The sequence below is a fragment of the Cervus elaphus genome, chromosome 17, assembly GCF_910594005.1.
Source record: "Cervus elaphus chromosome 17, mCerEla1.1, whole genome shotgun sequence".
Taxonomy (NCBI): domain Eukaryota; kingdom Metazoa; phylum Chordata; class Mammalia; order Artiodactyla; family Cervidae; genus Cervus; species Cervus elaphus.
This window is the reverse complement of record NC_057831.1, coordinates 23,551,511-23,577,487: the sequence shown is the minus strand read 5'-3', so window position 1 is coordinate 23,577,487 and position 25,977 is coordinate 23,551,511. Positions and strand designations below refer to the sequence as shown.

General features: G+C 41.0%; 1 protein-coding gene across 1 annotated transcript in view; it reads right to left on the bottom strand.

The window, feature by feature from the left end:
• MANBA (mannosidase beta) overlaps positions 1-9,186 on the bottom strand; it is a 124,325-nt gene extending 115,139 nt beyond the window's left edge. The window contains exon 1 of the mRNA XM_043871280.1: positions 8,897-9,186. Coding sequence (XP_043727215.1) covers positions 8,897-9,073 — 177 coding nt within the window. The 5' untranslated portion in view covers positions 9,074-9,186. The remainder of the gene's footprint in view (positions 1-8,896) is intronic.
• Between the last annotated feature and the right edge of the window lie 16,791 nt (positions 9,187-25,977).

Genomic DNA, 25,977 nt, shown 5'->3' with positions numbered 1-25,977 from the left:
ATTTCCTCAGGAATTGCAACTCCAAGTTGAGAGGGAAAAGCCAGCTTTATCTACATTCCACAGAGGTAAGGGCTGACCACTAACAACAGCCAGTTGGGCACCTGCCCAGGGCACAAAATGTAAGAGGCACTATAACATCACTGGGTGTGTATCAAGATGGAAAGAAAACGTGTCAACCAGAAACTGCTCCTGACTGGAAGAAACATTTTGGTATCACAGGGGCGATCAGCAGTTGACCAGATTTAACAACAACCAATAATCATCAACCTGACTTTTAAGGTCTGGTTAACCTGTGAGCTTTCTGTTCTGCTAAATGCAGTGCGCCAGACCCAGCCCACTTACTTCCTTTTCTTCTCTTTGCCCACACACAGCGCCCAGCACACTCCACCGAACTAATGTGAAGTAAATAGTTAAGGACACAAGTTTGAAGAGGCACCTAATTATAAGCCTGCCCATGTGTCTCCACCATGCCCTATTTATAACTCTACACTGTGGACTTAATCCAATATAGTTAAAAATATCAGGAGAAGGAAGGTGTGAAGGCCAATGTAGTTGCAACACTTCAACCTGCTAAGGTTCAACCTGCTAACAACCTCAGGGGTGGCTGATGGGGCACAAGACTGCTTCCTATCTCCCAGATGCTTGAAGGAACCGGCATGTTGAGCTCCAGCGGGTATCGGTCTCAGATAAATTTTTTCTAGACAAGGAGAATTTAGATGTTAAATATCTCCTATTTCTTGAAAGAAGCAAATCTGGAAAGGCTACAGACTCAGTTCAGTTCGGTTCAGTCACTCAGTCCTGTCCAACTCTGCGAGCCCATGAACCGCAGCACGCCAGGCCTCCCTGTCCATCACCAACTCCCAGAGTCCATCCAAATCCATGTCCGTTGAGTCGGTGATGCCATCCAACCATCTCATCCTCTGTCGTCCCCTTCTCCTCCTGCCCTCAATCTTTCCCAGCATCAGGCTCTTTTCCAATGAGTCACCTCTTCACATCAGGTGGCCAAAGTATTGCAGTTTCAGCTTCAACATCAGTCCTTCCAATGAACACCCAGGACTGATCTCCTTTACAATGGACTGGTTGGATCTCCTTGCAGTCCAAGGGACTCTCAAGAGTCTTCTCCAACACCACAGTTCAAAAGCATCAATTCTTCAGCACTCAGCTTTCTTCACAGTCCAACTCTCACATCCATACATGACCACTGGAAAAACCATAGCCTTGACTAGATGGACTTTTGTTGGCAAAGTAATGTCTCTGCTTTTTAATGTGCTGTCTAGGTTGATCATAACTTTCCTTCCAAGGAGTAAGTGTCTTTTAATTTCATGGCTGCAGTCACCATCTGCAGTGATTTTGGAGCCCAGAAAAATAAAGTCAGCCACTGTTTCCACTGTCTCCCCATCCATTTCCCATGAAGTGATGGGACTGGATGCCATGATCTTAGTTTTCTGAATGTTGCGCTTTAAGCCAACTTTTTCACTCTTCTCTTTCACTTTCATCAAGAGGCTCTTTAGTTCTTCTTCACTCTTTGCCTTAAGGGTGGTGTTATCTGCATATCTGAGGTTATTGATATTTCTCCCGGCAATCTTTATTCCAGCTTGTGCTTCGTCCAGCCTAGTGTTTCTCATGATGTACTCTGCATATAAGTTAAATAAGCAGGGTGACAATATACAGCCTTGACGTACTCCTTTTCCTATTGGGAACCAGTCTGTTGTTCCATGTCCAGTTCTAACTGTTGCTTCCTGACCTGCATACAGATTTCTCAAGAGGCAGGTCAGGTGGTCTGGTAGTCCCATCTCTTTAAGAATTTTCCACACTTTATTGTGATCCACATAGTCAAAGGCTTTGGCGTAGTCAATAAAGAAGAAACAGACGTTTTTCTGGAACTCTCTTGCTTTCTCGATGATCCAGCGGATGTTGGCAATTTGATCTCTGGTTCCTCTGCCTTTTCTAAAAGCAGCTTGAACATCTGGAAGTTCACGGTTCACATATTGCTGAAGCCTGGCTTGGAGAATTTTAAGCATTACTTTACTAGCGTATGAGATGACTGTAATTGTGCGATAGTTTGAGCATTCTTTGGGATTTCCTTTCTTTGGGATTGGAATGAAAACTGACCTCTTCCAGTCCTGTGGCCACTGCTGAGTTTTCCAAATTTGCTGACATATTGAATGCAGCACTTTCACAGCATCATCTTTCAGGATTTGAGATAGCCCAACTGGAATTCCATCACATCCACTAGCTTTGTTCATAGTGATGCTTTCTAAGGCCCACTTGACTTCATATTCCAAGATGTCTGGCTCTAGGTGAGTGATCACACCATCGTGATTATCTTGGTCGGGAAGATCTTTTTTGTATAGTTCTTCTGTGTATTCTTGCCACCTCTTCTTAATATCTTCTGCTTCTGTTAGGTCCCTACCATTTCTGTCCTTTATTGTGCCCATCTTTGCATGAAATGTTTCCTTGGTAGCTCTAATTTTCTCGAAGAGATCTCTAGTCTTTCCCATTCTGTTGTTTTCCTCTATTTCTTTGCATTGATCGCTGAGGAAGGCTTTCTTATCTCTCCTTGCTATTCTTTGGAACTCTGCATTCGAATGGGAATATCTTTCCTTTTCTCCTTTGCTTTTCGCTTCCCTTCTTTCCACTTCCCTTCTTTTCCCAGCTATTTGTAAGGCCTCCTCAGACAGCCATTTTGCTTTTTTGCATTTCTTTTTCTTGGGGATGGTCTTGATTCCTGTCTCCGGTACAATGTCACGAACCTCCATCCATAGTTCATCAGGCCCTCTGGCTACAGATTATATGATGCCAATTATATGATATTCTGGAAAGGCAAAGCTATGGAGACACTAAAAGCATCAGTGGATACCGGAGATAAAAGAGGACAGAAGGATGAATAGGTAGAGAACAGAGGATCTTTAGGGCAGTGAAACTATTCTGAGTGATACTATGATGGTGGGTACATATCATTATATATTTGTCTGAATCCATAGAATGAATGGTAACATAAACTATGGACTTCCAGGAATAACAATGCGTCACTTTAAGGTTCATTGGCGGTAAGAAATGTGCCACTCCGACAGGAGGTGTTGGTAGTAGGGCAGCTGTGCATGTGAAGGGGACATATGGGAACTGTCGGTATTTTCCATTCAATTTTGCAGAGAACCGAAAATTGCTCCAAATAAATAAATAAAACCTATTTAAAAACTGCTCTAAGGGCAAATACCTTACTCTTTCTAAAATAAAAGTTGTGGAGGCTCACATTACATTTATAATAGATATTGCATATGCTAAGCAACCAACTTAATTTGGTTCCAGAGTGGTCTGATCTCCTCTGCTCATATTAAAATCGTGAGTCTTGTTTAAAGCAAACAGCAGCTCACCATTACCTCTGATGAGTAAGGACCCATGAAAGTAACTGAGTTGTTAAAACAAAGCCTTGAATCCTAAAGACAGTCAGAGTATCACTTGTTGATCATTTACTTTATATTAGCCTCCAAGATAGTCACTCATTTACTCTTATCCTCATAACAAAGATGTGCAGTAAATACCATTTTATAGTGGAAGAAACTAAAGCTCCAAAGGGTGAAGTGTCTTCCCCGAGGTCCCACGACAAAGCAGAAGTACATCCAGGGATGAAATAAACTTAGCCCAACACCAAAGTCTGCATTTTTTCAACTGAACTACAGGGCCTCATTCCCGATTTACCTACACTTTTATACCACCTGGCACCAATCACTGTATCTGGTACCTGCCATTCTTGGTAGTGTATGTGTATTTACAATGTATTTTCAATACGTGCTTGTGCTCAGTTGCCTAGTCATGTACAACTCTTCACAATCAATATATTTTCTTCTAAGTGTAGATTTGAGTAGGAAAATCTTTATAATGGAGTCTATGCAGTTATTAAAATTTTTTGAAGATCTATATTTATAGACATTTATAGATACAAAGAGATGTTCATCATATATTTTAAATGAAGTAGCTTACAAAACCATCTCAGGGATTGACTTCATAGTTTATATTTCTCTGCACCATTCTTGTACAATAAGTATTGAACATTTACTATTCTTTTTAAAAGAATTTTAAAGGAGAGAATAAGAAAATTGTATCAATATATGAGATCTTTGTGCATGATAAAAGTAACGTTTTATTAGTGGACAAAAGAGAAATTGTTCAAATCATGGGATATAAAAAATTGCTTAATTATTTGAAAAAACTCAAATGGATCAAAATTTTAAATACAAAAATACAAAGAGGAAACATAAAAATACTAAAAAGAGAAAATACAGTTAAATATTTATTTAATTAGGAGAGAGAAGATTACTTACAAAGCATAATACCAAGACAGAAACAATCATAGAAGAAAAAAGTTTATAAGATTTCAACATATAAAACTTTAAAACATCTATATAATAAACTATATCATTAATACATGGAAAAATTTGAAAATATATAAAAAGAGATCTAACAAATCTATATTTTAAAAGACAGTCAATAGAAAAATAGATTAAAAATAGGAATAAGTAATCCCGAATCACAAATAACATAAACATATAAAAATTGTTAGCCTCACTAGAAAGTAAATTATTTCTATTTTTGTTTTTTAAAATAATATTCAAATCTAGCACTTAAAATAAGCACTCTAATAAAGTCACAACAGGAGTGTAAAACTGGTACAAGTTTTATGGAGAACAACTTAGACGTATAAAGTAAAAGAAAAAATGCATATTCTTTTAAATCAGCAATTACACTTCTAAAAATTTGTCTAAGAAAATAAGAATGTATACTAACTAAAATTTAGCTAAAATATTTCCCCATCATTGCAGAATAAAATCCAAAGTTTTTCTCAATGGCATAGGAGTCCTGCATGATCTACCCTAGAGGCCTACTTTGAACTTATCCACCTGCCCTCGAGGTCACAGGGTTGCAGCCACACTAGCCTGTTGGCTATTTCTGGAGCTCACCAAGTATATTCCTGCCTCTCCTCTCCCCACTGCCATCTTTTCTTCCTTTTTTTGCTGGAAGTGCACTTTGGCTTAAAACTGATCTCCTCAGAAGATCTTTATCAAAATGGCTATTTTTAACCACTTTTTAAAAAACAGAATCTTTCCTAACCAGCCTTCATCCTCTCTTCCTTTAACCTGCTTTATTTTTTTTCAGTGTACCAGCTGTCACTCTATTATCTATTAATATCTGTTTATTATTTATCTCCCCCACTAGAATGTCTACTGGGACAAAAATTGTTTTCTTCACCACTTGATTCTGAGAGTCAACTCCTGGGTAGGTTGATAAGAAGTCCAGGGTCCCCAAGGAGGAGAAAGGGGTCCAGAGTCCTGGAGAAGAAGGAGTCTGGGGCTCTCAAGAAATAAAAGACAAATTTATTTCCTACATTGCTTTGTTTTAGTCAGTATAACAATGTATCTTGCTCGAGGACATGTTTCTCCTTAACAAGAAGGTTTTCTGACTAACCTTGTTATCTCAAGACTTTTGTTGTGGGAATGGGTCTGGTAAAACCTTTCTGTTGTTAGTTTAATCTTGTTAATTTAAGATATATATTGTGGAGTGAGTGGTCTAGGCCTGTATAGAAGATAGGGGTCTGGAGTTCTCAAGGAGGAGAAAACGACAAACATTTTTTTTTCTTTAAGCCCAGAGCTGATGATTGAACAACAAAACAATTCATCTTGCTCAAGGATATGTTTTCTCTTAAACTCTGTACCAATGATTATATGACAACAATGTATCCTGCTTGAGGTCTGTTTCTCCTTGAGAACCTGCTGACTAATCCTGTCATCTTAAAAATGCATATTGTGGGAGTGGGTCTGGTAAGATCTTTCTATTGTTAGTTCTAATCCTGTTATCTTAAAATGTATATTGTAGGAGTGGGTCTACAACCTTGAGACATTCTTTTGATTTCCTGTAATGACCAAGTGAAGAAAGTATATAACTCCCTTTCTAAGACTAGCAGAGGGCACACTCGGTCCCCTTCTGATGTCTATGTCAGAAGCTTTTTCTGTCCCTTTCTCACATCAATAAAACTCTGCTACACAAAAGCTCTTGAGTGATCAAGCCTGGTCCCTGGTCCCGAAGCCAAATCTTCTTCAGAGATCATGAATCAGTGGTTCACCATAAGCTATCAATTCCAAGCACCTAGAATAATGCTTGGAGGTACCAAATAAATATTTATGAGATAATTAGGTGAATGACTTCAAGAAGATATGTTTCAAGTTCTCATGTAAACACCATATTTAGACCAGGGTCTGCTCTAAGCTATAGAATATTCCCTGAGGTCAACACCAAAAATGGATGTTATAATAAAGCAGGTGGAATAACAACATCATATTACTCAACATGATACCTGATGTAGGTTATTATCAATAGTCCTGGAGTTCCCCAATTGCCAAAAGCTCCCCATCTCTCTTCTCACTATCATTTAAGACCTACATGTACCTTGTTGTTGTTTAGTCACTTCGTTGTGTCTGACTCCTTTGCCACCCCGAGGATTGCAGCTCACCAGGCTCCTCTGTCCATGGGATCCTCCAGGCAAGAAAACTGCAGTGGGTAGCCATTTCCTTCTCCAGGGGATTTTTCCAACCCAATGTCTCCTGCACTGTGAATGGATTCTTTACCACTGAACCGTCAGGGAAGCCCACATCTACCTTATTGAAACTTAAAGTTTTCCTAAGAATTTATTAACAGATCTAACAGACATTGTAAATTGTTCCCATGAGGAAAAGTCAGTTATTTCAGTCTATGAGCACATCATTCACTTTAACGAGTAACAAAACATTTCTTGGTATGCAGCCCTGTAACATGGAACAGTATTCTGATTTACTACAGCCACTAGTGATTTCCCATTGCCTTAATTTAATCAGGAAAATGAGGCAGGAGAGACTGCAATATAAACACAGCATCCTCAAAGTATGGGTTAGTGAAGCCTTAGGGTACCAAGGTCCATGTCATAAGCTGTTTGTTAACTAAAAATAGTTTAAATACTTAAGTTTGAGAACGACTTACTTAAAAAAAAATAAACAGGACCATGGTCAGTGTCATTTACATTTGTTTCTTTTCTGATACACATTCTTGAAAAAGAGCTAGTGATACCACATCAGAAATCTGCATAACAGTCAATTGTCCTGTCATTTAAGTAAACTTTGAATTATATTCCTGACAGTCAACTCCAGTGCTTTAAAAACACGTGATTTCTGTTTATAATAGCCAGGACATGGAAGCAACCTAGATGCCCATCAGCAGATGAATGGATAAGGAAGCTGTGGTACATATACACCATGGAATATTACTCAGCCATCAAAAAGAATTCATTTGAACCAGTCCTAATGAGATGGATGAAACTGCAGCCCCTTATACAGAGTGAAGTAAGCCAGAAAGATAAAGAACATTACAGCATACTAACACATATATATGGAATTTAGAAAGATGGTAATGATAACCCTATATGCAAAACAGAAAAAGAGACACAGAAATATAGAACAGACTTTTGAACTCTGTGGGAGAAGGAGAGGGTGGGATGTTTCAAAAGAACAGCATGTATACTATCTATGGTGAAACAGATCACCAGCCCAGGTGGGATGCATGAGACAAGTGCTCGGGCCTGGTGCACTGGGAAGACCCAGAGGAATCGGGTGGAGAGGGAGGTGGGAGGGGGGATCGGGATGGGGAATAAGTGTAACTCTATGGCTGATTCATATCAATGTATGACAAAACCCACTGAAATGTTGTGAAGTAATTAGCCTCCAACTAATAAAAAAATTAAAAAAAATAAATAAATAAAATAAAAACACGTGATTTTTCAAACCACCAGGAGAAGTGTCACACAATACAGAAGGCTATGAAGTCAGGCCAGGCTGATTTAGAATTTCATTTATGTCACTCTAAGTTGCTGTGTGATCTTGGGTACATTCTCCAACTTCTCTGGGCTCCATAATTCATATCATCCATAAAATGCAGATAAGAAGACTTACTCTTTAGAGTGGCAGAAACGGAATTCTATACCAGCCTGGCCTGACTTCATAGCCTCCTATACTGTGTGACACTCACCCTGGAGTTTTTAGGAGGATCAGGACAATGTGTGCCAACCACTTATCAAGTACATCTTGTCCCAAGCAAAGCCATTAAAGATGTGCAGCGGATGGAAGGAAGAAACAGTGGGAAGTGGCAGTCTGTTTGCAAACCTCTATCCACAGGCAGCCAAACAGGAAAACGTCCTCCATAAGAAGTCTAGAAACTGAAGCATCTATTGGGACACACACAACACATCACATGCACTGAAAGGAAACAGCATCTTTCTTCATATCCCACCAACCAGCCTTAACAATTATTTAGCCTTTACACTAGCACGGACAATCCCAACCTTACACTTGCGGGTCTCATTCTCCTCAGCCTATGTGCTGCTGTATCAATTCCACACCTGACCCTAAAAGCCAAAATGAAAAACTAAGGCATCACTGAATATAGTTAACACTTCCTTGGCAAAACACTATCGTCCCCTGCAGTGTTCGGATAGTTGGAACACTCATCCCCGCCTCAGGCTCCGTCAGTGACATGTCCTTCTAACGCACGCTTCAGCGGAGAACCATGGCAATAACATTGCCAGTATAACTGCCCGAAGCTCCGCTTTCCTGAGTTACTGCGGCCCCAGTGAGGGGGTGGCTCAGTCTCCATCTAGCCCGGACCCCAGGGGTGCTCTTCGCCAAGAGTAGATACATTGCCTCACCACTCTCCCCCCACGCCCAACCCCCTGCAGACCACAAGAAGCAAAGCGGAAGTAAGTGCCAAACCCAGGAGAACACCGCCGGGCTCGGGGGCGGCCAGGCTGTTCCTGGGCCCCTCTCACCGCGCGAGGGACCTGGGCGCAGGTTCCTGGCGGAGCGGCCGCACACAGTACCTTGATGATCCTCTGGTAGAACAAGGCGCTGTGCACGCAACCGGGAACCGCCGCGGGCAGCTGCAGCGAACCGTTCCCGCTGTGGATCTTCCAGTTTCCCCGCAAGCTGATGCTGACCACCTCGGTAGCGAAGCCCGCCCCGCACGGCGCAAGCAGCAGGAGCAGGCGGAGGAACATGGTGCTGGCCGGTGCCCGGCACACGCACAGAGAAAGAGCCCGAGGGATGCGGCGGGCAGCGGAAGCCACGCTCAGCCAGAGCTCCAGCTGTCCGCGCCCCGGGGCCCGCCCCCGGCTCGCGGCCACGCCCCCGGCTCGCGGCCACGCCCCCAGGTCAGCTGAGCTGCGGGCTCCTTGGCGGATCCCCAGCTCCGCCGGCGGGCTGACAGCGCGGAGACCGCGCGGTTTGGCGGAAGCTTGTGGTCGCGAGTGCGGGAGCCGCTGCACCTGTGCACCGCTCCGGGCTCGGATCGCTCTGGGCTCGGACTGCCGCGGTCTGCGTCCTCCTCGGAGCTTATTCCAACTGCTTCGGCGTCTGAACGGAAGGCGGGAGCCATGCACGGTAATTGGGACACACAAATCTCTGGGCGCAAAGTGGCGCACAGCCTTGGGGAGCTCAGGGACAGACCGTAGTGTGAGAACGCAGCCAGAGACTCTCCAAAGAACAGAAAAGCAAGACACCCCATCGCTTCAGTTTCCCCAGTTTCCCCAGACCCGCGTCCGTGTTGCAGGGGTCTCCCCGGAGCGGCTAACGCGCACCTTTTGCTGCTCTACAGGTTGGTCTCAAGAATAGTCTGCGCAGTAAACGAGTATAAATACTAAAGTACCTATTCGTAGGGTTGTTGTGAGAGCTGAGAAAATTCGTGTACAGCGTGCAACATAGGGCCCAACCCAGAGAAAACAAAGCACGTTGGCCTGATGTTGGTGGACTACAACCTTCTGTTTTGTAAAGTCACGCAGAGGAGGCTCCTGACGTCCGGGAAACCTGAACTAAAATGCACGGGCAAATTTTAAAATCCTCTGTCGCTCACTAGCTGTGGGACTTAGGCAAGCCACGCAACTTCTAATACCCCTGTTCCTTGAACTCGAAAATGGAGGCAGTACTCTTTTTTTCCAGGTTGTGATCAGCATACAATGAGTTAACATATTTGGCTATCCTAGGAATGCCACGGTACCCAAAAAATACCACAGGTTTATGTCAAGTCTCCTGGCCGCGCAGTTTACCTTAGTCCTAATTTTGCAACTGGATGTAACTGTGATCTGGGAAGTTAAGAAGGAATTTCACATTGCATAAAATAGACTGACATATTGTTATAGCCACGCTTTCCGGGAAACAAACTCACTCAGAAGGACAATGCAGATAGTGGAGTGCAGTTTATTACACCGGCGGGCCCAAGGCAGAGTCTCCTCTTAGCCAAGGACCCCGACCAGCATTTGTGAAAATCTTTTATACCCCATGTGTCCAAACCCACTACCCCAATTCCCTTGAGACTTACATAAACAAAGGAAGGGTAAATACAACTACAATAACCCCATCATTCACGTGTTATGTGTTCAAACAGTCAATAATCAATAAGCCCGCAGTTACATTCCAAATAGTTAATAACTGATAAGCCTGTGCTTACATTCTGATAGATAGTGTCCGGAGGCAGGGGTGATTAGTGTCTGTTCTTCAAGATTCCCCTGCCCAGAGGGGGGTCTTATCCTTCCATTGTCATTCCCACAGGCGCTAAGCACAGAGTTCAGAGTCCACTGGAGAGGTGGCCGCGCACGATCAGCACAGACAGGCCTGAGATGGAGTCCAGGCCCTATGAATTCCTTCTTCAATATGACTGTTTTAATCTTACCTGCCTTATTTCTACATTTAAGCAGAAGTCTTTGAAGAGAAGTTCTTCCCTCATCCAATCCAACCTTTGTTTTGCCTTATGATGGCCTTGGAGTTGGCGGATTCTGTAGACACAGGATGGTATTTTATTTTTTCACAGTCAGCGTTTTCAAAAGCCTAGCATCTTGGCTTTTAGGGACATTTGGATTATCCAGCCCAAGCCTCTGGCTTTACAGCTGAGGGAACAAGGTCCAAAGAAGTCAGGTGACTGCCTGTCAGATGGTCAGAAAGGACCCAAACTCGCCTTTCCAGGCTCCCATCTCCTTGCAGTAGGGCCCGTTGATGTTAAGGGGGAAAGGCTCTGGCTGGTTCAAAGGCTTCTTTACTCCAGAAGCATTTTTACTTCTAATCGGAACGGAGCTCTAAACTCAAATTATATTCCCTGATTCATGGCATTAAATGGCCAGCCCTAGTCTGTTCAGAACTGATAACAAGACTTACGGCAGCAAGGGTGGCAAAGGGGTGTGTGTTTGTAAATCCCAGAGATCCCGTTAAGCCAAGTCAAAGGAAAATTCATCCCTGCAAATATGTTTGGATATATTCTGTTATTCTATTAACAAATATTTTAGGGCATCTATTTAAAAAAACAAGAATAGAGGCTTAACATTTCTCCTTTCAGTCCAAGACACAAATATGACATCATTAGGATTACTTCACTTTGAAAACACATTGATCCAAATTCATATAATGTACACCACCATGACTGAACTGTAAAACTGTAATGTAGACTTTAGACTTTGGGTGATAATGATGTGTCAAGCTCAGTTCATCGATGATAACAAATGTACCATTCTCATGGGGGATGTTGATAATGGGGAAGGCTGTGCATGTGTCGGGGCAGGGCGTGTATGAGATGTCTGTATTTTCTATTCAGTTTTGATGTTAATGTAAAATTGCTCCAAAAAAATATATATATATATACACATACATATATATCCATGGGTCAAAGACATAAAAGACTTTCAGTTACTATTTTATCATGTCAGGAGCTTGAAAGTCATCACTGTATCCTTAAAAACAAGTAAAAAGCTGAACAAACTGAAAATCACCAGCTTTTGTTAGATCTGTCAAAGAATTCAGGTGAAAGGGCAAACTGCTGCCCCTGAAACTGGAGAAAAAGACAGGTGTATACAGAGAATCACAACTTACCAAAGCAGAAACCCATGCATAGAAAGCTCTGTGAAAACCAGTACTAGGGAAAGAAAATCTAAACTCCAATTGCTGAGTTGCTGGAGGCTCAGTGTGGACAAATCTGAGAGTTTAAAAACTCCACAGGAACTCAGCCTTTGTGGGTCTCCTAGGATTTTGTGTTTTGTTCCCAGATCTATCAGTTGTCACACTGAAGATTCTCGGGTATTTCCCTCAAACTTCCAGCAGGGGGACAGGGGAAAGGAACTATTCTGAAATACGTGATAGCATTCTGAAGGGCTACCTCAAGAGAAATTATTTTATCAGAGCCTTACCTGATGGAGTTTTATCAGAGCCTAACACAGAAGAAGGGAAAGGGCTAGCCTTCTTGCCCTAGCTAAGGAGCTGTAAAAAACACAAGAAATGCTTTGGAAATTCACAGCCCAGGGCTCAAGTTCACTAAAAGACTAAGGCCCAAACACAGGACTATCAAAAGCTTCCTCTATGATTATAAGCTTCCTCTCTCCTCATGGCCTCCCACTAAATCACTGAAGGTCTCTTTGCCACTGTTCCTTTCACCCCATACATCATGTATGGCTTTCAACAAAAAATTGCAAGGCAAAAACAGAGCAAGCCCTTGAACCAGACTCCTGTATAGCAGGGATGTTCAGTTATCAGGACAAGAATTTAAAATATTAGGCCAGCATTGGCCTAATACCAACACCAGACAAAGACCTTACAGTAAAAGAAAACTGCAGACCAATATCTCTCATGAACGTAAATGAAAAAATCCCTAACAAAGCAATAGCAAACTGAACCTAACAATATATTTTTTAAGTGTATATATATATATATACCATAAGCAAGCAACAAGCAGGATTTACTCTGGGTATGCATGGCTGGCTCAGCATTCACTCAATTAATGTAATTCATTACAGCAATAGGTTAAAAATAAAAATTATAGAATCTTATCAATAGATACAAAAAAATAACTTGACAAAATCCAATATCATTTATGATAAAAACCCTACACACATTAGGAATAAAGGGAACTTATTCATCTCGATAAATAACATTCACAAAGAACTAACATTATACTAAATCATGAGAAACTAGAAGTTTTTCTGCTTGGATTAGGATTAAGGCAGGAATGACCCTTCTTGTCACTCCTTTCCAACTTCATATTGGAAGTCATAACTAATGTAATCAGAAAAGAAAAGGAACTAAATAGTATACAGTTTAGGAAGATATAAAACTGTCTTGGTGGATGACATAAATGCCTATGTAGAAAATCAATAACAATAAGAAAGAAAGCTGGAAATAATAAATAAGCAATGTATAGCAAGGTTACAGGATACAATATACAAAGATATTGGATACAATATCAAAGTTACAGGATATAATATGCAAAAGTCTATCATTTTCCTATGTACCAACAAGGAACAATTGGAATTTGAAATTTAAAATGTAACACTATTTACATTAGCACCCCTCAAAATAAAATACTTAAGTATGGGACCTCCCTGGGGGTCCGGTGGCTAAGACTCCTTGCTCCAAAGCAGGAGGTCTTGGTTTGATCCCTGGTCAGGGAACTAGATCCCACATTTTGGAACTAAGAGTTTGCATGACTCGCTGAAGAGTTTCTTTGCCACAACTGAAAATCCCATGTGCTGCAACTATGACCCAGTACAACCAAATAAATAAAAATAAATATTACAAAAAAACAAATTCCTAAAAAATTAAAAAACACAAGTATAAATGTAACAAAAATGCGTAAAATCTATATGAGGAAAACTACAAAACTCTGGTGAAAGTAATCAAAGAGGAACTAAATAAATGGAGAGATGCTCCATGTTCATGAATAGGAAGACTCAATATTCTCAAGATGTCAGTTCTTCCCAACGTGATCTATAGTCAATGTGATCCCAATCAAAATCCCAGCCAGTTATCTTGAGGATTCTGACAGACTGATTCTAAAGTTTATAAGAGAGGTGAAAGACCCAGAATAACCCACACAGTATTGAAGACGAAAAAAGCTGGAGGATTACCGCTTCCCTATGAGGAACTCAGCTGAACTAGAAGAGAACTAGCTGTTAAGGCGTCAGAACGGCCGATTAAAGCAAGGGGCTTAACTGAAAGTAACAGCGAAGCTGCTAATCACTTAGGGTGGTAGTGTATGCAGGAGCCTAAAACTGGAGAAGATGCCAGGTCCCTCCTGCCTCATTCCCCCATAAGATGGCATACCAGTCGAGGGTCAGGTGGATCAGCACGGTGTGTCTCACATAGAGGGAGCCCTGAACAAAAGGCACTGGATGTTTTGTGGGCCCTGAATAGGGGAGGAGAGTGAGGGGGAAGGGCTAGGAGTGGAAAATTGCTGGAGTCTGCAAGGAGGTCCAACCAGTCCATCCTAAAGGAGATCAGTCCTGGGTGTTCATTGGAAGGACTGATGCTAAAGCTGAAACTCCAATGCTTTGGCCACCTCAAGCGAAGAGTTGAATCATTGGAAAAGACCCTGATGCTGGGAGGGATTGGGGGCAGGAGGAGAAGGGGACGACAGAGGATGAGATGGCTGGATGGCATCATCAACTCGATGGACATGAGTTTGAGTAAACTCCGGGAGTTGGTGATGGACAGGGAGGCCTGGCGTGCTGCGATTCATGGGCTCGCAAAGAGTCGGACACGACTGAGCGACTGAACTGAACTGAACTGAGTTTGAGTAGGAATAAATACCTTCAAGGTTCCCACTTCTCCTCCCCAATCAGGAGATATTAGCACAGTCACCTGAACAAGACCTCTGGCTAAGGCCTCAGATAAAGAGAACTAGGAAGGAAGTCACTGAAGCTAGGACTGTAAATAAATATGTGGTTTCATTTACATAAATATATATGTAAATATGTAAATTTTATCAATATTTACATAAATATGTAAAAAAGCATAAACAGTCAGAAGAGCAATAATAGGTCCTCACTGTGACTGTATACCAAGTCTAGTTGGGGAGGACACCTTTCCCTCATGAAACCTGTCAAGTAAAGTCTTTGTAATTGCCTGTGGGCAAGCCTGAAAAATCATACTTATATCTTGTGGTCCATTAGGTCTGAGAGTGGTAGAGATATCCATGGAGGATATATTGATTCTGGGGCAAGCTCTATTAGAAGAGTCACAGTATAGACACTTATATTCTGGAGCAAGGCTGTGTACTTCACCATAAAGAACTGATCTGGTTGGAAAAAAAAGGTCCAACTGTACTGTTGGGTCTTAATAGAGACCAAACATCTGACCATAGTACACCAAATGACTCTGCAGCCTGAACTGAGGATTTTCAGATCAGTTCAGTTCAGTCGCTCAGTCGTATCCGACTCTGCAACCCCATGAACTGCAGCACGTCAGGCCTCCCTGTCCATCACCAACTCCCGGAGTCCACCCAAACCCATGTCTATTGAGTCGGTGATGCCATCCAACCATCTCATCCTCTGTCATCCAACCATCTCATCCTCTGTCATCCCCTTCTCCTCCTGCCCTCAATCTTTCCCAGCATCAGGCTCTTTTCCAATGAGTCAGCTCTTCGCATCAGGTGGCCAAAGTATTGGAGTTTCAGCTTCAGCATCAGTCCTTCCAGTGAACACCCAGGACTGATCTCCTTTAGGATGGACTGGTTGGATCTCCTTGCAGTCCAAGGGACTCTCAAGAGTCTTCTCCAAAGCCACAGTTCAAAAGCATCAATTCTTCTGTGCACAGCTTTCTCTATAGTCCAACTCTCACATCCATACATGACCACTGGAAAAACCATAGCCTTGACTAGATGGACCTTTGTTGGCAAAGTAATGTCTCTGCTTCTTAATATGCTATCTAGGTTGATCATAACTTTCCTTCCAAGGAGTAAGTGTCTTTTAATTTCATGGCTGCAATCACTGTCTGCAGTGATTTTGGAGCCCAAAAGAATAAAGTCAGCCACTGTTTCCACTGTTTCCCCATCTATTTGCCATGAAGTGATGGGACCGGATGCCATGATCTTAGTTTTCTGAATGTTGCGCTTTAAGCCACATTTTTCACTCTCCTCTTTCACTTTCATCAAGAGGCTCTTTAGTTCTTCACTTTCTGCCATAAGGGTGGTGTCGTTTGCATATCTGAGGTTATTGATATTTCTCCCAGCAATCTTGATTCCAGCTTGTGCTTCATCCAGCCCAGCATTTCTCATGATGTACTCTGCATATAAGTTAAATAAGCAGGGTGACAATATACAGCCTTGACGTACTCCTTTTTCTATTTGGAACCAGTCTGTTGTTCCATGTCCAGTTCTGACTGTTGCTTCCTGACCTGCATACAGGTTTCTCAAGAGGCAGGTCAGGTGGTCTGGTAGTCCCATCTCTTGAAGAATTTTCCACAGTTTATTGTGATCCACACAGTCAAAGGCTTTGGCGTAGTCAATAAATCAACCAGGCCATAAAGCTGGGCAGGGCTGCAGTGTTCCACTGTGTGTAGCAGTGATACATCCCGACTCAAAACAGAAATTACATGAGTTGCACTGATGATGACACTGATGACCTCATGGGTGGTTCCTTATGCCTGACTGATAGGCCTGATACCTACCTGGGCTGATGCAATATGTGTTAGAGCTGGCCGTAAACGGACTGCTGCCACTTACAGTCCTACTTAGGAGCGGCCCTGAAGGACATTGGTGAAGGGAAATCTGCCCAGTGCACGGACTTGTGAGCTCCATGTTTATTTTTCACTTCCTGTGAAAGGAGAGGTGGCTTGAGGCATAGTTATATACTGACATTTGGGCATAGCCAAAAGTCTTGTTTGGTTCATCATGGCCTTAAAAAAATAAAACTAGAACACAGAAGATGTGGAGGTCTGGGTAGATAATATGTGCATGGACACTGACATTCACAAGAGAACATGTGCAGAGGGGGCTCTTGACAACTAGGTACACAGAAAGACAGTCCTATGAATTTTAGCTGGCCTCTCTCTTCACTGTTTCAGTACTTGATATTGGGCTCATGAAGAGACTGGCCATGGTAACAGAGATGAAGGCTATGCATGAACCCAACAATACAGGCTTTCTCTCACCAAGGATATGTTACTGCCTCTTCTGATTGCCCAACCACCCAGCAGCAGAGACTAATTCTGAGCCCTAGATAAGGGTACCATTCCTTAGGAGGACCAGGCAGTCACCTGTTGGCACATTAATTACATTGGACCTCCTTGATTGGGGCATCAAATTGATGTACTAGCATTAACACGGATTCTGTATACATTCTGCCTTAACTGACTTGCAGTGTTTCCACTAATACCATCTGAGAGCTTACAGAATTCTTTACCTCTTAAAATGATACCCCACCACATTGCCTTAGAAAACAGACCCACTGAGTAAAAGGAGATGTGAAGATGGGCAGGTGAACTCATGACCTTGAGAATCACTTATTTTATCAAGTACCCTATCACAGGAGCAGGCAACTTCCTCTCAAAAACAAACAAAAAACAATGGAAAGGCCTGTGGCAGTTTCAGCCTGAGGACAGACAGCACCTCATGAGGTTGTAGCACTTTCCTTCAGGATGTGCACTGAGCTATAATCAATATGCTTCCCTGCTGGCTCAGTGGTAAAGAACCCAGCTGCCAATGCAGGAGACACGGATTTGACCCCTGCATTGGAAAGATCCCCTGGAGAAGGAAATGCCAACCCATTCCAGCATTCTTGCCTGGAGAATCCCATGGACAGAGGAGCCTGGTGGGCTACAGCCCATGGGGTCGCAAAAGAGTCAGACACGACTTAGTGACTAAAGAACCACAAAATGGTCAATATATGGTGCTGTGTCTCCCCAGAACCAGAATCCACAGGTATGAAAACCAGGATGTAAAAGCAGAGGTAGGCTGCCTCATCATCACTGTCAGTGACTCACTAATGGAATTTATTTTTCCTGTTCCTGAAACTGTTGACTCTGTTAGGTCAGAAGTCTTGGATGCAGGGTTGGAGAAGGGTGCAGGGTTCCGCCCATTTGGAAGTTGTGACTAATACTGTGGAGTCACTTGGGATTTCTTGTTCTAGTGGACAAACAGGTAAAGAATGAGCTAATGTACTGACTGGGGTAATGAACTGATTATCAGATGAAGCTAGAGTTGCTACAACCCAGTGAGAACAAGACCTAGGAGAGGCACTGGAACATCTCTTACTACTTCCATGCCCACTGTTAACTATCAATGGGAAATTACAGGTACCACAACCCAACAGAGACAAGACACCCACCATGACAAGATCCTCAGTCGCCCTAGGATCCAAGGGCTAAACCAGTCAGTCCCTTGGAGATTCTGGCTTCTGTCATCATTTGTAATCTCCAGTCAGGCACCATGCCACAGATCAGGCTTCCCCAGCAATTACCCAAAGGGGGTTTTCCTTTTTCCTCTGTCTTAATTCCTTTTGCCTACACTCTCACTATTCTGGGACTGTACCTCACAAAAATAAATAAATACATTTTAAAAGATGAGTAATTAAGGTATGCCTCAGTCACTGATTGCTCGGGTACTCAGGCAAAGACAGTATTCTCTCTCAATTTATATTCATTAGGCTACTCAGTCATTTTAGGGCTATCCAATAAAAATTAGACATCCAGAGCAGTCTGATATAAATGTTATGTAATAATCCAAAGTAATTAAAAAATATCTAGTAGTCACATTTTAAAAAGTAAAAAGAGAGCTTCCCTGGTGGTCCAGTGGTTAAGAATCTGCCTTGCAATGCAGAGGACACTGGTTTGATCCCTGGTCTGGGAAGATCCTACATGCCACGAGGCAACTAAGCTCGTGTGCCACAAGTACTGAGTCTGGACTCGAGTGCAAGAGCCACAGCACCAAAGCTCATGTGCCTAAAGCCCGTGCCCTGCAACAAAAGAAGCCGCTGCAAGAAGCAGCCCATGCACTGCAACTAGAGAGTAGCCTGTGCTCGCCACAGCTAGAGCCCGTGCACAGCAAGGAAGACCCAGTGCAGTCAAATATATTTAAAAAGTAAAAAGGAGACAGGTGAAATGTTAATAATCTTATTTAATATATTAAAATATTATTTTAACATGTATTCAATATGCTGTAATTATTATTTTACATTCTTTTTTCACACTCAGACTTCAAAATCTATCGTAAATTTTATACTTACAGCATATCTCACTTTGTGAAAAATATTTATTTGTTTATTTGGCTGTGCCAGGTCTTAGTAGCGTGCAGCACACAAGATCTGGTTTCCCAACCAAGGACTGAATCTGAGCCTCCTGCACTGGGAGCATGGCGTCTTAGCCACTGGACCATCAGGGAAGTTCCTCACCCATCTCAGCTTTGATCTATATTCAATTTCATAAATTTTGCAGTGAAAAAATTCACATACCAAATTTGTCTTGGAATATTGGATGATAATTCTCTGATATTTCTGAACATCACGTGAGTAGAGGCACTGGATTTTTTTTGTCCCAGGCAATCTTTTCATTAAGGATGTTTGTATATCAAACAGCTCTGGAAGAACCTCATGTTCTAACTTGTGTAGTTAGTCAGAGAGCAAATTATTTCTTTTTCTATCTTTTTGTTCTTCTTAGGCTCTCAATGAATTGGATGATGTCAGTTCAGTTCAGGGAGGACAGTCTGATTTATTGAGTCTACAGATTCAAATGCTGATTGCTTTTGCAAAAACCCTCATCAAATCACCCAGATATAATGTTTAACCAGTTACCTGGGCATCCTATGGCCCAGTCAAGTTGGCACATAAAATTAACCATCACAGTGCACAGTTTAGTGAGTTTGGCAAACGTACATACTTGTGTAATCACACCCTGATTAAAATACATAACATTTCATTCTAGAAATTTCTCTCCTGCTTCTCTCCAAATTCCTCCCATCCCAGGTGATGGCTTTTCTGATTTCTAGAGCCATCATTTAATTTTGTGTCTTCTTGGATGCCATGCAGATGGAATCACACACTATGTTTTTTCTTTTAATTTATTTTGTTCAACACTATGTTTTTCAGACTTATCCATGTTACCCTTATTCTTGAAGGATATTTTCCTTGGTATAGAATTCTAGGGTGATAAATATTTCTTCTCAGCATATCGAAGTTAATATTACACTATCTTCTGTTTCTGTTGTTGACAAACCTTCCATTTTTGCTCTTCAGTCAATCTACCTGTTCGTGTGTGTGTGTGTGTGTGTGTGTGTGTGTGTGTGCGTGCAGAAGAAATGGCAGCTCTGTATGGACCCCTGGGCTGTAGGTGGGCTATACACAGCCCTCTAGGCTGTTCAGGTGTGTAACCCTCCAGGCCACAAAAAGCAAACCATGTAGGAGGATCTTTGGTTTCCATGTCAAGGGGACTGCAAAAAGTTTATCAGGTGGCCAAGGCAGCAAGGTCACAGATGAAATTTCAGTTACTTTATTTTAAAAAATCTCTGGAAGTACTGCTTTTGGTTATTTTTCAAATATGATTTGTCATTTTTTATAGTCTCTTGCTCTTTATTCATGTTTGATACTTTTATTTCTGGCATAATGGTTAAGAGGTAAGACTGGAATTTCATTACCTGGATTTAAATCCTAACTTCTGTCATTAACCTTGGGTAAGTCATTTATCCTCCTATGTTCCTCAGTTTCCTCATCTGTAAAGCAGAGATAATCATGTAAGAATATGTTTGTTAATAAGTATGTAAGTTTGTTGATAATAACATGTGTAAGTAATATGTACAATTCAGTGGCATTTAGTGTGTTCACAATGTTATACAATCATCACCTCTAAGTTCCAAGGTATTTTTATCATTCACAAGGGAGACCTCATACGCATTAAGCAGTCAATCCTCATTCTTTTCCATGACACCCACCCCCATCCGTGGCACACATAAATCTGACTTTTGTCTCTATAAATTTAACTATTCTAGATATTCATACAAATATAATCAACCCACCCCCATCCGTGGCACACATAAATCTGACTTTTGTCTCTATAAATTTAACCATTCTAGATATTCATACAAATATAATCAAGCAATATATTTCCTTTCATGTCTGGCTTCTTTCATTTAGTGTCATGTTTTCAAGATTCACCTACCTTGTAACATGTATCAGCACAACATTCCTTTTTATGGCTGAATAATGTCATTGTATGGGTACATCACATTCTGTTTATTCATTCATCCATTGTTTCCATCTTTGACTATTGTGAATAATGCTGTGAACATTCATGTATAAATATTTATTTGAATATCTGTTTTTAATTCCTTTTGGTATATATCTTGGAGTGGAATTCCTAGGTCATATGGTTATTCTGTGTTTAATTTTTTTAGAAGTTAGCAAACTGCTTTCCATAGAAGCTACATCATCTTACATTCCCACCAGCAATGTACAAAATGGCTTCAGGGTCTCCAAATCCTCAAGAACACTAATTTTCCATTTTTAAAAAGTTACAGGTATCCCAGTGTGAAGTGGTACCTGATTATGGCTTTGATTTGCATTTCTCTAATAACCAATGGTGTTGAGCATCTTTTACATATTTGCTGGCCACTTTTGTTTGGAGAACTCTTCTATTCAAATCTTTTGTCAATTTTTAAATTGTATTACTTACCTTCTGGTTGAGTTTTAAGGATTCTTTATGTATTCTGGATACTAGACACTTACCAGATATGTCATTTGCAAATACTTTCTCCTATCCTTTAAGTTGTCTTTTTATTTTGATAATATACTTTGATACACAGAAGTTTAAAATTTTGAGCAAGTCCAATTTATCTATTTTTTTTTCATTGCTTGTGCTTTTGGTATAATTTCTAAGAATTTATTGCTGAATCCAAACTAACAAAAGTGTATTCCTTTTTTGTTCCAAGAGTTTTATATAGTTTTAGGCCTGTCATTAAGGACTTTGATCCATTTTGTTAATTTTTGTATATAATGTAAGGTAGGGGCCCAAATTCGTTTTTCTGCATGTTAATATTCAGTTGTCTCAGCACCATTTGTTGAAGAGACTATTCATTCCTCACGAGACTATTCATCATGAGTGGTCTTGGCATCCTGTTGACCACAAGATGTATATGAGTTTATTTCTGAATTCTCAATTATATTCCATTATCCTATAAGTTTATCTTCATGCTAGTATCATACTGCTTTGATTTCTGTAGCTTTGTCATAAATTTTGAAATTAGGAAGTATGAGTCCTTTTTTTTTTTCATGTTTGTTTTTTTTGTATTCCTTGGTAATTCTGTATGAATTTTTAAAACTCTTCCATTTCTGTAAAAACAATCACTGGGATTTTGATAGGGATTGCATTGAATCTGTAGATTGCTTTGGGGATCATTGCCATCTTAACAATAACAAATCTTCTAGTCCATGCACACAGATGCTGTTCCTGTTGTTGCTGAGTTGCTAAATCACGACTGACTCTTTGCGACCCCGTGGACTGCAGCATGCCAGGCTGCCCTGTCTTTCGCTGTCTCCCAAGGTTTGCTCAAATTCATGTCCATTGAGTTGGTGATGATATCAAACCATTTCATCCTCTGCCTGCTCCTTTTGCCTTTAATCTTTCCTAGCATCAGTGTCTTTTCCAATGCGTCTGCTCTTTGCATCAGGTGACCAAAGTTTTGGAGCTGCAACTTCAGCATCAGTCCTTCCAGTGAATATTCAGGGTTGATTTCCTATAGGATTGACTGGTTTGATCTTGATGCCCAAGAGACTCTCAAGAGTCTTCTCCAGCACCATAATTCAAAAGCATCAATTCTTCTGCAGTCAGCTTCTTTATGCTCCAACTCTCACCTCCGTACATGAGTACTGGAAAAACCATAGCTTCGACTAGACTGACCTTTGTCAGCAAAATAATATCTCTGCTTTTAAATATGCTGTCTAGGTTGGTCATAGCTTTTCTTCCAAGGAGCACGTGTCTTTTAATTTCATGGCTGCAGTCAACTATCAGCAGTGGTTTTGGAGCCCAAAAAAATAAAATTTGTCACTGCTTCCACTTTCCCCCCTTTCATTTGCCATGAAGTGATGGGACCAGATACCATGATCTTCCTTTATTAAATGTTGAGTTTTAAACAGCTTTTCACTCTCTTCTTACACCAAGAGGCTCTTTAGTTCATCGTCACTTTCTGTCATTAGAGTGTTACCATTTGCATACCTATCATACATAACAAGGTTGTTGGTATTTCTCTCGGCAATCTTGATTCCAGCTTGTGCTTCATCCAGCCCAGCATTTCGCATGATGTGCTCTGCATATAAATTAAACAAGCAGGGGGACAATATACAGCCTTGTCCTATGTACTCCTTTCCCAAGTTTGAATCAGTAAGTTGTTCCATGTCTGGTTCTAATTGTTGCTTCTTGACCTGTATACCTGAACACTGGATGTCCTTCCATTTATTTAGGACTTTAATTTTTTTAGAAAAATTTTGTAGTTTTCAGTATACAGGTTTTCCTGCTTCCTTGGTTAAATGTATTCCTAAGTATTGTATTCTTCTTGATGTTGTTACAAATGGAATTATTTTATTAATTTCATTTTGTAATTCTTCATTGCTACTTATAGTAGAAATACAACTGGGTTTCCTGGTGACTTAATGGTTAGGATTTCAGGCTTTCACTGCCAAGGCCCAGGTTCAGCCCCTGGTTGGGGAACTGAGATCATGCAAGCTGTGCAGCTCAGCCAGAAAAAAAAAAAAGTACAACTAATTTGTGTTGATTTTGTATCCTGTAATTTTGCTGAATTCAATTATTAGCTCTAGTAATTTATATTCTTAAGATTTTTCTGTCATCTGGAAAGGAAGAAAATTTTACTTTCAATTTTTATGATCTGATGTTTTTAATGTCTGAAACTTTTGCACATCAGTTCCTACTCACGGTACAGTACTAAGTTGTTGTACTTTATTTTCTGATTTTTAACTGTGAGCTATTATTGAGTTCCTACAGAGTATTTGTTTACTTCCACCAGCACCGGGTTGCTGATTTGGAACAATTTATAAAAATGTTCTGCTTGGGTTTTCAGACTATCCACGTAGTAAGATTTAGAGCTGCAAATTTTCACAAAGTCAAACTATTATTACATGTTCTAAGAGAACGTTCTCCTGCCACAGAGAATGAAGATTCAAGACATGCAAACTCATCTATCTGTATTTAGGATGGGTTTATCCTAATTGACACCACTCTTTGGTGGTGTCAATCCATTCTGGGCTTTGCCAGGGTCATGAAAATGAAAATATATTTCATTTGATTCTTCAAGTGTTCTCAAGATGCTAGCTAGATTCTGATTATAGCTTGCTTCTTTGGGTTCCTGGTTTCAATTTGGTTTGGGCTTGAGAGATTAATAATTTTTTTAAGTGCTTTCCCCACAGCATGTTTAGTTGCTTTTTTACATTAAGAGCTGGTCAGTGTAATCATGTATACTGACAAAAACGGAAATGTCCATCCACTCACTGAGATACTTAAAGAGTCAAGAAGCATCTGTCAATTATAGCCTGCCAGGTTCCTCTGTCCATATTTTTCAGGCAATATTAGTTGGGTTAGTTTCCTTCTCCAGGGGATCCTCCCAACCCAGGGATTGAACCCACGTCTTCTGCGTTGCAGGTGGATTCTTCACCTGCTGAGCCATTGGGGAAGCCCCCGTGTTAAGGTAGTTATTACTTAACATGCCATGGTGCTCTACTGTGGCAGTACTGTTGATATTGTATGTAGAATAGTTGAGAAAAATCACTGATAGATTGACATTTGAAACCTAATGATTAGGGAAGAGCCATATTTTATCTTTGATAATCCCAGGTAAAAGGGAAGAATGACGGCAAACATCTTGAGGTAAGAAAAAGCCCACTATGTTCAAGCCTCAGCAGAGGCCTATGTGACTGAGCTGAGGAAGCTGGTGGGGCAGTTACTAGGGATGAAGTGGTGGGAAAAGTCACTTCCAGCCTGTAAACTGCTTTTAGGATTTGGCCTTTATTCTGAATGAGATGAGAAGCCATTAGGTTTGGAGCAAAGTGATGACATGATCCAATATGGTTTAGGAGTATGCCTGGTTTTGCGTGGATGACAAATTGCTACAAGATGAGAAGGGATACCACTTAGGCTCTTGCAATAACCAAAGAAACAATATAGATTTAGACCACATGTCAGCAGTGAAATGTGGTAAACAGGTAGGTTCTGGAAAAAAGTTTTACAACTGACAGAATTGCTGTTTAATTTTCAAGCTTGAGAAACGATGCCTAGGTGTGGGGCCAGTGCAACTGAAATGTTTACACTTAAGGAGGCCAAGAGGTAGAAACGTGTGTCTGTGTGTAGAAATCAAGTCAATCATTCTTTACAAAGTGAGGTGGATGATGAATAGGAAGCTACACAAGTGTTGAGGAGAGATGGCTGGTAATCATATGGTAATGTTTAACTGTTCTTAAGCAAACTAGGGATATCAAAGTATTTCATTGTTTGGCCTTACTTGGTAATATTCAAATTTGACAGGGTAAACAAGGAACCAAGTTTACACAGTGCTCAGACAACAGTATGTAAGAATGAAAAGTAGTTATTTCATAAAACCATTTTCTACAATACAGAAATTAAGAGGGCTCTTAACACATTGTTTTATCCAGAACATGTACAACCTGGCAAGAGGGAATTAACAATGGAATGTTAACTAAAACAACATATTCCATGTAAAAAAGCAACTATCAGGAACACTGTGTATCAGAAATTATTAAAATTTTTTTCAAGATGAGGCAAAGAAAGGAATGAGTAGTTAACAGGGTAGTAGGGAAGAATGTGAAATAGTGGTTAACTACTGGGAACCTGGACAGGGGTTGGGGGGGGGGGAAGTGGGGGGGCAGGGCGCAGCGGGTGAGTCACAGCTAACTGCAAGCTTCCTAGCCTTTTGTGAACTTTTTGATCTTTTAACATAGAACATTTTGGGAGTGGGAGAGGCTGTCACCTTTCAAAATTCTGGTCCAAATACCTTTACCATTTATTTTCCCATCACACCAGGGGAGTACAAAGTTTTTAAATAGTTACCTTACGGTATGTTTAGTATCTGTTCAATTCAGTGGACTCCAAACACCCTTAACATGACATCTTACCTTTCAACCCTCTCATTCTCCCAAAAATT